Raw genomic sequence first — 13,774 nt, 5'->3', positions numbered from 1 at the left:
AAACTACACATTTGCCTCATTTTGCTCCCAGAAAATACACATGCAATGTTTTAGGGGTAAACAGGTCTGAAGTTAGTAATTTTCCCGTGAAAAATTAGTGAAAATTAGTAATTAACATGTGAAAATGGTAATTATCAAGGGAAAATTACTAATTTTCCCTTGATAATTACAATTATGAGGTTTTGGCACTAGTAAGCCGTCATACAGGAGACTACAATAGGAAGGTTTCCGCCAGTTATCTCTCTTTGAGGTTTTGGGTGCTTAGAGAGTACCGTACCCCTTGCGGGGGCAAAAAACATCGAGGTCACAAGCAGGGTCAAGGGGAAGGTCGCTGGGCGGACAGGAGACTATTTAGACAGCTTTTCAGCAGAAGGCCTAAACTGATTATTGTTATTATGAAATAGTGTTTATGTTTCTACCTGGTATGGATAGAAAGATAAAAAGAATGTTAAAACATGTATTGTCCATCGTATTTTTGAGTACATTTCTTATGGAGAATGATTTACTTGGGTCTTCAGCACAAACATCAAAATCGCCAAGAATCAAGTTGCGCCAAAATTCCAAGACGATGATGATTTGCACCCATGCAGTTGATTGCGCATTTCAACAAAAAGTGTCCAGTCGAATCATTTTCTTAACTGTTTGACAGATCGGCAGCAAGATCACAGAAAACAAGCGTCTGCTGAAGCAGCAGGAGGCGCACAAGAAGGAACAGGCAGAGCTCCAGGAGGAGGTGGAACGACATCAAAAGGACACGCTTCGCTTGCAGTCAGACCTGGAAGCGGCGCGGCAAGCCGTGCGTGACCACCAGGAGGAGCTGCAAGCGGTCCAAGCGGAGAAACACACACTGGAGGTGGAGCTGGAGAGAGTGAAGCGAGAGTTGGTCGACAACGCTGACCGTAACCCTGTCTTGTTGGAGCAGATTCAGGTAGAATTTAGAGATTTGCTTTTCTTTCTCTGTGTCTGTTTGTCTGTGTGTATGGGTGTGTGTGTGTGAAACGAGAGCTGGCCGACAACGCTGACCGTAACCCTGTCTTGGAGCAGATCCAGGTAGGATTTAGAGTACTTTTTCTTCCTCTGTGTTTGTGTGTGTCTCTGTCTCTCTGTCTGTCTGTTGTGCACAGGAAAGCTGCTTCTATTGTAGAATGATGTAGATATTGAAGACCATTTTGAGCAAATCATTTTGAATGCCACAAAGTTCCAAAGCAGAGTGAAGGAGCTTGCATGCACAGGCAAGCCAACTCTTGAGTAAATTGCGATACAAAAGTGATCTTAAGAGTCCTAATATCTGACATAAGAATGCATTAGCACACCCCCTGATATAAAGACAGAACAACACAGACAGTAGTAGAACAAGAAGCCACTATACATGAAAAGTGTTCCCGTTCCTTTTCAGAATCTGGAGTGGCAGGTGTCGCAGAGAAACCAGGAGGTGCAAGCCGTCCAAGACCAGCTGGCATTGGCAGAGCAGCGACAAGCTGACGAGATCGACAGCTTACGACGGGTGTTACAGGTAGGCATTTCTTTTTTGTGTCTGTTTAGTAACGCAAGCAAAATACATTTGCTGACTGGCGGCAGTGCACCTTTAGGCGAGCACTTGTATCATATAACAACTAAGATAAGTTTTAGCCAAAACCTACGCTGGTTCAAACGGTCATGCATATTTCATCTTTAGCATTGGTGATGCTTTTTAGGCAGTGGGTCTTCCTTCACTTTCCTGGTAGACTCAAAGCCGGGCACATAGCCATGATGCTGAGCTTTGGCTTTTGTCTTGAAAGTGACTCATTCTGTCAATGCCGTGCATGCTGAGCCTTGGTTTTTGCCTTGACAGTGACTCGTGCTTTCAATGCTTAGAGACTCAGAGACAGGCAAATAGCCATGGCATGCTGAGCCTTGGCTTTCACCTTAAATGTGACTCGTCCTAGAGGGTAAGGTATGCAAATCGGGATATAGGTCGTCCTCAGACGAGATATCCTCGAAACCCTCAAAATCTGAAGGCTCAGGACGGTGCTGGAAAGCGGAAGGAAGGCCCAAGTCGAAAACCTGGGCCTGGTCGCAACCAGGACCGGCAAGATAAGAATCTGCCACCGCCTGTTGTGTAAAAGGACCAAAGGCCTCGACCTGGCCTGTGGCTTGGTCGAAGCTAGAGGTAGAAGCACAGTCCCAGGCCGCCTTCTCTGACGCGGCCTGGTGAGCGGGCGTACCTCAGGCCACGTCCCGACCCATGCCCCGTGTTGCGCCGCGGGCCGCGGCCACGTCCAGGCTCGTGGCCCGGATCGTGGCCGCGTCCAGGCTCGCGGCCCCGGGCATGGCCCGGTTGACAGCCGTGGCCCGAAGGGCAGGTCCATCCGAAACAGAGGCAAGACAAGAAGCTGCGCGTGCCTGGCAGGAGGAATAGTCAAGTAGGCCTGCGTCACGGAGTTCTTGGCAAGCAGCACGAAGTGCTGCGGAGGACGCTGCGGGGAGGTGGGAGGCGGTGGCGGGGAGAGAGGAGACCGCAGCCAAAGCCTCAGAAACCTGACCCCGCAGTTGGTCCGAACCTTGACCCTGAAGACAGGGGGGAGGGGGGGAGTCTGGCCCCGCCGGTCTAAAAATTGGGGCCCTCTGAACCGCCAAGCGTCCAGAGGGGGGATCACTCCGCACCGATGGCGGGTGAGCGGGGGAGGTTTGAACCCCAGAACCTCCACCAAAGGGAGGTTGCGAGGCCGGAGATTGAGGTTCCGGTCTCTCCGGGGTCGAGCGGCCAGAAATCGGCGCGCTCATCAAACGTTTTTCCAGGTTGGCCAATTTCTTTTCTCTGGCCCGCCGTTTGCGAATGGCGTTGGGACTTGGGTCACGATTTGGGATCCAACGTCCCGCTTTATCCCTGACCAGCTGTGACTGGTCTGACCCTTGGCTCGAAGCCTCAGGGGAGGGGACGGGGCGATCGTTGTTACCAGACATGTTTGAAAAGAAAAGCCTTTTTTTAATTTTATTTTTTTAAGTTCTTTCTTGGGGAACCCTACAGAAAGAGAGCGAGAGAGAGAGAGGGGAGATCGAGCAAGACAAAGCAGACGAAGACTCTAGTCAAGATGAGCAGAAATAGAAAAAATTCACTTCCCTGCACTACCGTCGACCGGTCGCTCGAAAAGTCCCAAAACCACGTGAACCACACAACAGCACGAAGGAAAGGATCCGTGGCACAAAAGCACAAATGATCTTCTCTTTTTTTTAAAAATTTTTTTTATTCCATTGAAGAAGATCACCAAGTTCACAAACGAATTATATCCAAACGGTAATAAATCCAGAAAACGCAGACGAATAGTATCCAAAGATGTTGACACGTCAGCGAAAAAGGGTGAAGTGAAGATGGCGTGCCCGCGTGGCCGGATGACGCTGGTTTTGGCGCCAAGCGCTACTAGCGACATCTGGCAAGGGCGGCCACTCTGGGGTATAACTCTAGTTTCACTTTCGTTTTCCTTTCAGTAGTTAAGGGGTTATATGCAAAATAACATTGTGTTGGTAAGTATAAATAAATAAGAAAATTATTATAAATTTTCATGGTTTAGAGACCCAAACCGAGGCAAATAGCCATGCATGCTGAGCCTTGGCTTTTGTCTTGAAAGTGACTCCTACTTTCAATACTTGGAGAGCCAAAGGCCGGCACATAGCCATAGCATGCTGAACCTTGGCCTTTGCCTTGAAAGTGACTCATTCTGTCAATGCCACCATGAAGCTAAGTTTATTAACTCTTACCAGTTCGCTCCCTTGCCCATCGTAAGCAAGCTTACGATGCCCCCCCTGTAGTTTTCCACTGACCAATTATCTAATTATAATTTTTTTTTTTTTTTTGTTTTTTACATTGGATGGGTCGGACAGTGGATAAACTCATATTTAAGACACACTTTATGACTGAAACAAGCTGGGTTTTTGTTATAAGTTAGTTATAGAAATGCATTATTAGGCAAAACCAAAAAAAAAGTCTGTTAACGGTAACATAGGCCAAAAAAATAGGGTCGGTAGGTCGGGACTTTTTTTTTAAATTTTTTTTTATTTCCCCAAAACATATTTTTAAGTTATTTTGCCAAAAAACAAAGCCCCCCCTTTTTTTTTTTTTTTCAAATTTTTTTTCTTTCAAATTTTTTGTTTTGAAAATTTTTTTTTCAATTTTTTTTATTTATTTTTTTTAAATTTTTTTTTACCAAATGCCAAACAAAAGTCTAGGGTCGCGCGAAAAAATAGGGTCAGTCAGGATACCGTAAACAGAATATTTTTTGGGGGGGGGCCTTAGGCATGAAACGTCCAACTTTGAAATTTGGGTGGGGGTATTCAGGTGACAATAACTTTTTTGTTTATCAGCAAAACTCTATAAAACTTTGCTATGTTATGTAAAATGAATGCCCAAACAGACTAGTTAGCAGCATATCTAAAATAAACTGAACACAAAAAAAATTTCTTCTTTGTGTTTGTCACGTGTTCCAAAAAATGGGCGTACAAATTTCAACAAAAATCATGTTGTCACCCCCATAAAATTTTTACCTTTAAAGATAGCACAATTCTCTTTGCAAATATGAAAAGCTTATTCATTTTCCTTTCATTTGATATATAACTTTCTATATTTCATTTAGAATATGACCCCAGATAGCCACTCGGCAAGTAGGCACCAACAGCACTGTAAAATATGCCCTAAAACCCCCGAACTGGTAAGAGTTAAAAGAGGCTGGCTGACACACAGTAACAGAAATGCGGGGATGATTGAACATGCGCTTTTATTCAGTTGTCTCAAGCCCTGCATTAGGGACTATGTTGAGACCGAGAGTGCACTTCTTGGCAGAGGGAGATTTTGTGTTAGGGGAGGCTTCTGCATATCCTCATCAATAACGACATAGAGCCTGCCGTTCTTTACACACGCCATGAGGTCCGTGACGACCTGCCTGTCCACCTCCGTGGTGTAGAAATATTGATGTTCAACGACGCCGCCTGGTGTAAGGGGTGGTATCTTCATTTCTGCCTGGTGTAGAAATCGTATTGGTGGTCAAACACGCTGCCTGGTGTTAAAGGTGGCATCTTCATATCCTCATCAATAACGACAGAGAGCCTGCCATTCTTTACACACGCAATGAGGTCCGTGACGACCTGCCTGTCCACCTCCCTGGTGTAGAAATCGTATTGGTGTTGAACGACGCCACCTGGTGTAAGGGGTGGTATCTTCATATCCTCATCAATAACGACAGAGAGCCCGCAATTCTTTACACATGCCATGAGGTCTGTCCACCTTCCGGGTGTAGAAATCATATTGATGTTGAACGACGCCGCCTGGTGTAAGGGGAGGTATCTTCATATCCTCATCAATAACGACATAAAGCTTGCCGTTCTTTACACATGCCACGAGGTCCGTGACGACCTGCCTGTCCACCTCCCTGGTGTTGCTGCCTGTTCACCTCCCTGGTGTAGAAATCATATTGATGTTGAACGACGCTGCCTGGTGTAAGGGGTGGTATCTTCATATCCTCATCAATAACGACATAAAGCTTGCCGTTCTTTACACATGCCACGAGGTCCGTGACGACCTGCCTGTCCACCTCCCTGGTGTTGCTGCCCGTCCACCTCCCTGGTGTAGAAATCATATTGATGTTGAACGACGCCGCCTGGTGTAAGGGGAGGTATCTTCATATCCTCATCAATAACGACATAAAGCTTGCCGTTCTTTACACATGCCACGAGGTCCGTGACGACCTGCCTGTCCACCTCTCTGGTGTTGCTGCCTGTTCACCTCCCTGGTGTAGAAATCATATTGATGTTGAACGACGCTGCCTGGTGTAAGGGGTGGTATCTTCATATCCTCATCAATAACGACATAAAGCTTGCCGTTCTTTACACATGCCACGAGGTCCGTGACGACCTGCCTGTCCACCTCCCTGGTGTTGCTGCCCGTCCACCTCCCTGGTGTAGAAATCATATTGATGTTGAACGACGCTGCCTGGTGTAAGGGGTGGTATCTTCATATCCTCATCAATAACGACATAAAGCTTGCCGTTCTTTACACATGCCACGAGGTCCGTGACGACCTGCCTGTCCACCTCCCTGGTGTTGCTGCCTGTTCACCTCCCTGGTGTAGAAATCATATTGATGTTGAACGACGCTGCCTGGTGTAAGGGGTGGTATCTTCATATCCTCATCAATAACGACATAAAGCTTGCCGTTCTTTACACACGCCACGAGGTCCGTGACGACCTGCCTGTCCACCTCCGTGGTGTAGCTGCCTGTCCACCTCCCTGGTGTAGAAATCGTATTGATGTTGAACCACGCGGCCTGGTATCTTCATTCTAAGTCGTTATTTCCTCTTCAATAACTTGTTAGGGGAGGCTTCTGCATATCCTCATCAATAACGACATAGAGCCTGCCGTTCTTTACACACGCCATGAGGTCCGTGACGACCTGCCTGTCCGCCTCCCTGGTGTAGAAATCGTATTGGTGGTCAAACACGCTGCCTGGTGTTAAAGGTGGAATCTTCATATCCACATCAATAACGATATAGAGCCTGCCCTTCTTTTCACACGCAACAAGATCCGTGACGACCTGCCTGTCCACCTCCCTGGTGTAGAAATCGTATTGGTGTTGAACGACGCCGCCCGGTGTAAGGGGTGGTATCTTCATATCCTCATCAATAACGACATAAAGCTTGCCGTTCTTTACACACGCCACGAGGTCCGTGACGACCTGCCTGTCCGCCTCCCTGGTGTAGAAATCGTATTGGTGTTGAACGACGCCGCCTGGTGTAAGGAGAGGTATCTTCATATCCTCATCAATAACGACATAAAGCTTGCCGTTCTTTACACACGCCACGAGGTCCGTGACGACCTGCCTGTCCACCTCCCTGGTGTTGCTGCCTGTCCACCTCCCTGGTGTAGAAATCATATTGATGTTGAACCACGCCGCCTGGTGTAAGGGGTGGTATCTTTATTCTATGTTATATCCTCTTCAATAACGACATATTTCCTCTTCAATAACGACATAGAGCCTGCCGTTCTTTACACACGCGATGAGGTCTGTGACGACCTCCCTGGTGTGGAAATCGTCCACCCCCCTGGTGTAGAAATCGTACTGATGTAGAACCACGCTGCCTGGTGGTATCTTTATTCTATGTTATTTCCTCTTCAATAACGACATATTTCCTCTTCAATAACGACATACACACGCGATGAGGTCTGTGACAATCTCCCTGGTGTAGAAATCGTCCACCCCCCTGGTGTAGAAATCGTACTGATGTAGAACCACGCTGCCTGGTGGTATCTTTATTCTATGTTGTTATTTCCTCTTCAATAACGACATATTTCCTCTTCAATAACGACATAGAGCGTGCCGTTCTTTACACACGCGATGAGGTCTGTGACGATCTCCCTGGTGTAGAAATCGTCCACCCCCCTGGTGTAGAAATCGTACTGATGTAGAACCACGCTGCCTGGTGGTATCTTTATTCTATGTTATTTCCTCTTCAATAACGACATATTTCCTCTTCAATAACGACATAGAGCCTGCCGTTCTTTACACACGCGATGAGGTCTGTGACGACCTCCCTGGTGTAGAAATCGTCCACCCCCCTGGTGTAGAAATCGTACTGATGTAGAACCACGCTGCCTGGTGGTATCTTTATTCTATGTTATTTCCTCTTCAATAACGACATATTTCCTCTTCAATAACGACATACACACGCGATGAGGTCTGTGACGATCTCCCTGGTGTAGAAATCGTCCACCCCCCTGGTGTAGAAATCGTACTGATGTAGAACCACGCTGCCTGGTGGTATCTTTATTCTATGTTGTTATTTCCTCTTCAATAACGACATATTTCCTCTTCAATAACGACATAGAGCGTGCCGTTCTTTACACACGCGATGAGGTCTGTGACGATCTCCCTGGTGTAGAAATCGTCCACCCCCCTGGTGTAGAAATCGTACTGATGTAGAACCACGCTGCCTGGTGGTATCTTTATTCTATGTTATTTCCTCTTCAATAACGACATATTTCCTCTTCAATAACGACATAGGGCCTGCCGTTCTTTACACACGCGATGAGGTCTGTGACGACCTCCCTGGTGTAGAAATCGTCCACCCCCCTGGTGTAGAAATCGTACTGATGTAGAACCACGCTGCCTGGTGGTATCTTTATTCTATGTTATTTCCTCTTCAATAACGACATATTTCCTCTTCAATAACGACATAGAGCCTGCCGTTCTTTACACACGCGATGAGGTCTGTGACGACCTCCCTGGTGTGGAAATCGTCCACCCCCCTGGTGTAGAAATCGTACTGATGTAGAACCACGCTGCCTGGTGGTATCTTTATTCTATGTTATTTCCTCTTCAATAACGACATATTTCCTCTTCAATAACGACATAGAGCCTGCCGTTCTTTACACACGCGATGAGGTCTGTGACGACCTCCCTGGTGTAGAAATTGTCCACCTCCCTGGTGTAGAAATCGTACTGATGTAGAACCACGCCGCCTGGTGGTATCTTTATTCTATGTTGTTATTTCCTCTTCAATAACGACATATTTCCTCTTCAATAACGACATAGAGCCAATCTGTCGTGTTTAAATAGCCTTCAGTTGTGCTGTCTGATCTTTAATTGAGAACCTACAGTATGAACAAGTTATCTTGTCTGCTGTATACCCTGTCCCCCACCTTTAGAACTTCTGTCAGTTTGTCCTTGTGCACAAAGCTGCAGTTCTCTGAAATCACTGCCAGCTTTGATGGTGGCAGTTTGAACACGAAGGTCAGAAATGGGCCATTCATAATCTGGTAATATGGATTTTGTATAGAAATTCACAGCATGAACCATTCCCTCTGCTGTATACCCTGTCCCCCACCTTTAGAACTTCTGTCAGTTTGTCCTTGTGAGCAAAACTGCAGCTCTCTCTGAAATCACTGCCAGCTTTGATGGTGGCAGTTTGAACACGAAGGTCAGAAATAGGCCATACATAATCTGGTAATAGGGATTTTGTATTGAAATTCACAGCATGAACCATTCCCTCTGTTGTCAGGTTCAGCTGCCCCTGTGTCTTTACCAGTGTAGACATTGAAGTCACCAAGGTAGTAGCTCTCTGAGTACACACAGGCGCGCTAGAAATATATACATAATAAAAAAAGATTTGTATCGGTAACTCATTGTTTTCAATAAGTAAAATACATTGAAAAGAAACGCCTTTGTTGACATGCAGACATCAACACAACAAAACTGTTGTACGCGTTCGTGCCAACACACACACACACACAAACACTCATTTAACTCTGACTACACACACACACATCCTTGTGTTTTTGTTGATCTGGAGACGCAAACTTTTCACCCCCATTCTGGCGACTCTTTTATTTGTAATGCTAGATGAAAAAGAAAACCATCATTGCATTTCTCTATCATTAATTAACCTGATTATGTGTTGGAAATTGCGGTAACTTAACAAAACCAAAATAAAACTGTACGTACACTATGCTGACCATGTGTAAAACGTTCTGGTGACCACACAGATTCTGCTGACCACATGTGTAAAACGATCTGGTGACCACACACATGTTTTTTTTACATTCAAACAAGACATACATATTTCTGAAGACTTTCATTTCCTGCCAGAATTGCAAAACCTCTCTGATGACCACATGTGTAACTTTCTGCTGACCACCCCCACACGTGTATTACATTCAAACACAAGACATACATACGTAACGTTTTGCTGACCACTCAAACATTCTGCATTCAACAATGTGCACCGAGTTTTGAAACCTACACCGGTCCACATTAAAATACCTTAATTCTCGTTTCTTTTACCTTAACAAACCTGACTTGAATCTCCCTGAATATCTTATCCTAATAATTCGTTGCCTTTCTTGTGCATAGCAAATCTGAGATGGTGCATGCATTGTGATGCTTGTGTATGCCATGTTTTCTGATATACAGTGTTCTTACACCAAAAACCATGTTAAGACTTGTTCTTTTCCTTTTGTTTTGTTTGAAGAGGCATACTCGAAAACTACTAAGTTTGCGTTTTGGGGTTATTTATTTTGTGTCTGTTTCTCTTGATATGCACATGCACCCGGGCGATTGCTTTTATCTGCCAGAACTTTAATCGAGATGCTTTCAATGTGCTTCTGTTCAAAAGCACAGAGAGAGAGAGAGAGAGACAGACAGACAGAAGACAGACATTGATTATGGTACATTCAAAACAAGAAACACCTGACAAGGGTAAAAGGAGAAACAGAATCCATTAGTCGCCTCTTACGACATGCTGGGAGAGCAGCGGGCAAATTCTTTTTACACCCCTGACCCGCAGGGGGGGGTCACACCCGAGTACCCCTCCACATTGGTATGTCATGAGGCAGTCCGTATAGGCAGATTTTTAATCAAGAATAACAATGTAGCACACTCACAAATGGAATCATAAAATTATTGTGCACACGATCCTATTCCTTTGTTAAATTCATACTTTTATAAGCGACGTTTTCTTAGATTTTGGTGAATGTAACCAGCCTTTCGTTTTGATGTTTTTACCGTTTTTTCTTGCTCTCACAGCCAACCTTGTTGGTCAATTGCACAGGTGTGAATCGAATTAGCAGGTCATTGTATGACGGTCCTGCCGATGTAATGACATCAACAACGTTGTTTTTAGATATGATTATATTTTTCTGTTTGGCCCCTTCAATGAGCTTGATGCAGCAGTGTTTGATTCTGTTTGTGTCTTCATCAGTGAAGGTACATTCCTTCCCAAAGCATGTTTTCCCGCTTCCGCTTCCTTTTTTGACATTTCCGCTTCCTTTTTTGACGTGTTCAACAGTTTTCTGAGGGACTTCACACATCTTGGCCATTTGGACATTTTCGTTGTCGTCGTCATCGTACTCCGCCTTCTCTTCCTCGTCCATGTTTTCAAATCGACTGCAAATTGCTCTAAACATCGCAGTGACGTTGGCTCCAGTCTGTACATCATAATGTTTGTCTGCTGTTAACTCACTCGGGGCGACCAGTTTTCTCCCTTGACTTTCCCTCCAGATGGGCCATTTGCATGGGTTAGGAAAAAATTCATAGTGAAAGAATGAATAAAGATAGACAGATGAATAGCTAATTTCACCTTCATCCACGTCAGATCCTTCAGTTTGAAGCATTTCAACAACTTCCAACGCCGTAAAACGCCTGTCATTGGGTCTACGAGACGAGCGTGACAACTGCGTGGAAGACGCCATTGTCTTACTGTTTACCCTGACGCTGATCGTCGGTAGTTTCGCAAACCGGGTCACAATACAGACAAAGAAAGGGACAAGTTAATGCAGTTGCTTCCCTTGCACTGTGGAAAGACCACAGAACAAGCTAGCAACATTTAGTTCCGTACAAACTACGTCACGATCGCCGCGCGAATTTTTGAAGTTCAGAAACGCTATAGCGTTCCGTCGTCAGGAACGCTATGGCGGACTCGGAACGCTATAGCGTTCCATCGCCCGGAGAGAGTTAAAACAGAGTGGTCCATATGCTTTGCCATGAATTCGTCTGTTCAGAGCCACAACCATATATCTCCTAGTACCACTCAGAGCCACAACCAAACATCGCGAAATAACCCACTTTCAGAAAAGCTCACTTGAAAAGTTTACACACTCGGGGTAAATCTGCTTTATTGTCAAATGAAGCGATTTTCACATCAAGCATGCAGTTTTGTGTTCCTGACAAGTACATGTATTTAGAAAAGAAAAAAGTTCAAAACCACACTTGAAAAACAAACTTAAAATTGATAGACCGTTGTGGCCGAAACAAACACTGCTTGACCCCTTCTTAAAGTTCAGGCCACAACCATACAGTGACAGATGTAGGGTTGTGGCCTGGGCTGTGGAGGCATCCACAGGGAGGTAATTCCTGCCACAACCTGACACCATGACGATGTAGGGTTGTGGCCGGGGCTGTGGAGGCATCCACAGGGAGGTAATTCCTGCCACAACCTGACACCATGACGATGTAGGGTTGTGGCATGAACATACTTAGCACTCACGGCTAGTGTATTTGTGCCACAAACCTACATGTAAGATAATTATGGCGTTGTGGTTTGAAGTGAATTTGGCATACAAATAATTGTACAAGGCCAGAGTATTTCAATGGAAAGCTGTGGCAAAATACAATAAAATGTAGTGAGCATGATTAACTTATTTTTAGGTTACAAAAATATCACATCTGAGATTTTGTACCAGAACTATGACATGAACAAAAAATACAGTTATTGTTTTACATCTTTATGTTTGTTTTGTGTGCAAATTAAATCATGCAATTTACTTGTAATTATATGGATCAAAGTTGACAAAACATGAACATACTCCTGACATGCTAATGTCTGGTTAGTGAAAGGGTAATAAAAATCACTCTTACCTTAAACTGTAAAGGAAACAATAATCCAAAATCAGAATCACAATTGTTCACATTGTTCAATGGGTTTCACTGCACATTTACTCACAAATCCACAGCTGCTTTTTGTTCTCTTTTGTTCATGTCACAGTTCCTATATTTTGCAATGTATGAGTTTGTTGTTGTTGTTGGTGGTGTTGGTGTTGTTTTTGTTGATGGTTCCTTTCTCCTAAATCAGCACAAGAACATTCTTATACCTTTCACAAGTTTTTCACTCTGTTGTAGTGTGACAATGTAATTTTACAAACACACATTTAAGCCCACAAATATGAGCACACACGCGCACACCTGAAGCTCCAGGAATGCAGCAGATGACTGTCGAATCGGTCACTCATCGTCAGACGTGTCTGTTTGTTCAGTCACGTCTGGTTGACACAGGCGATCGGGAGCTGAGCTGCTGGACGGCAGCTGGTGGTAGAAGTGGTGATGTTTCTCTGGGATGATAGCCAGTCTGCACAGATCCAGCAGATCACTCTTCTTGGCAGCAGAGACGGGAAGCCTTGTGTCATAGCGACGCGGTATGTCTGACACTCTTGTACAGACTGTTTGGCGACCACGACGACTGGCTCCTCGAATTTTGAGCATCTTAAATGCTGGATCAGTCATCCTGTATTTGAAAAAAATGGTGTCAGCGTCTCCTTTCAGGTAACGGAGCCATTTTATTTTCAGCCAGTTAATTCTGTGTCCACTGACGTCCGTTTTGGTATTCCGCAAGTTTGTTGCTGCCAGGTGCTTCAAATCAAGCACATCTGTGTGATGAATTTCCTGGATTGTGTAGGGTTGTTTGGGTCTAGCGCACTCAATCACTGTATTCCACTGATCTGGAATCGACACCTTGACATTCTTTTTTGCGGCTTCTATTGTCGAGTGCATGGTGTCGCATTCCATTTGAGTGTGTCCAGACTCCAAATACTTTTGGTCGATGATTTGGAGGGTGTCACTGTCCTGCACATGCTGGAGCAACGCTGCCGCAACATACTGGTTCCTGTTTTGGCCTGTGCAGGTATCTGAATAGAGCACTACATGTTTTACCTGAGGTGAGAGGGATGTCATATGAGACAGGAGGCAGGTACCGATCTCACAGGAACCTTTCTTCCCTTGTGTCTCATCCCAAGTGAAGCACTTTCCTTCCTTGGAAGCTAGCGAGAACACTGTCAAGTTGTAGAAAGCAAGCTTCCGTTTGTAGTGCGTCTGGCTCACCTGATTGCAGGGTGTTGACAGTACAGACTCAAGGTCGAATGTTACGGTTTCTATTGTGCTGTCCTCCTGTGCCAGTTGTTTGTCCTTTTCCTTTTCTTTACGTGCTTCTATTTTTCGAGCCTGGTGTTCCTCGTAATCACTCTTCAGTTTATCTGTCAGAGTG

The 13,774-nt window shown here is 45.0% G+C and overlaps 1 protein-coding gene and 1 long non-coding RNA gene across 3 annotated transcripts in view; both read left to right on the top strand.

Annotated features, from left to right (window-relative positions):
- LOC138975977 (uncharacterized) overlaps nucleotides 1-13,774 on the top strand; it is a 290,855-nt gene that overhangs the window by 211,365 nt on the left and 65,716 nt on the right. The gene's annotated exons all lie outside the window — the stretch shown is intronic.
- Nucleotides 1-13,774, top strand: part of LOC138975970 (golgin subfamily A member 3-like) — a 123,047-nt gene that overhangs the window by 43,557 nt on the left and 65,716 nt on the right. For both annotated transcript variants that reach the window (XR_011458830.1, XM_070348745.1), the window contains exons 15-16: nucleotides 650-928; nucleotides 1,397-1,513. Coding sequence is in view for 1 of the 2 variants with exons in the window: in XM_070348745.1 (XP_070204846.1) it covers nucleotides 650-928; nucleotides 1,397-1,513 (396 nt within the window). In the remaining variant the exon portion in view is untranslated. The remainder of the gene's footprint in view (nucleotides 1-649; nucleotides 929-1,396; nucleotides 1,514-13,774) is intronic.

The sequence above is a fragment of the Littorina saxatilis genome, linkage group LG9, assembly GCF_037325665.1.
Source record: "Littorina saxatilis isolate snail1 linkage group LG9, US_GU_Lsax_2.0, whole genome shotgun sequence".
Lineage (NCBI taxonomy): Eukaryota > Metazoa > Mollusca > Gastropoda > Littorinimorpha > Littorinidae > Littorina > Littorina saxatilis.
The sequence above is the reverse complement of the archived record's forward strand: the minus strand, read 5'-3'. Positions and strand labels throughout refer to the sequence as shown.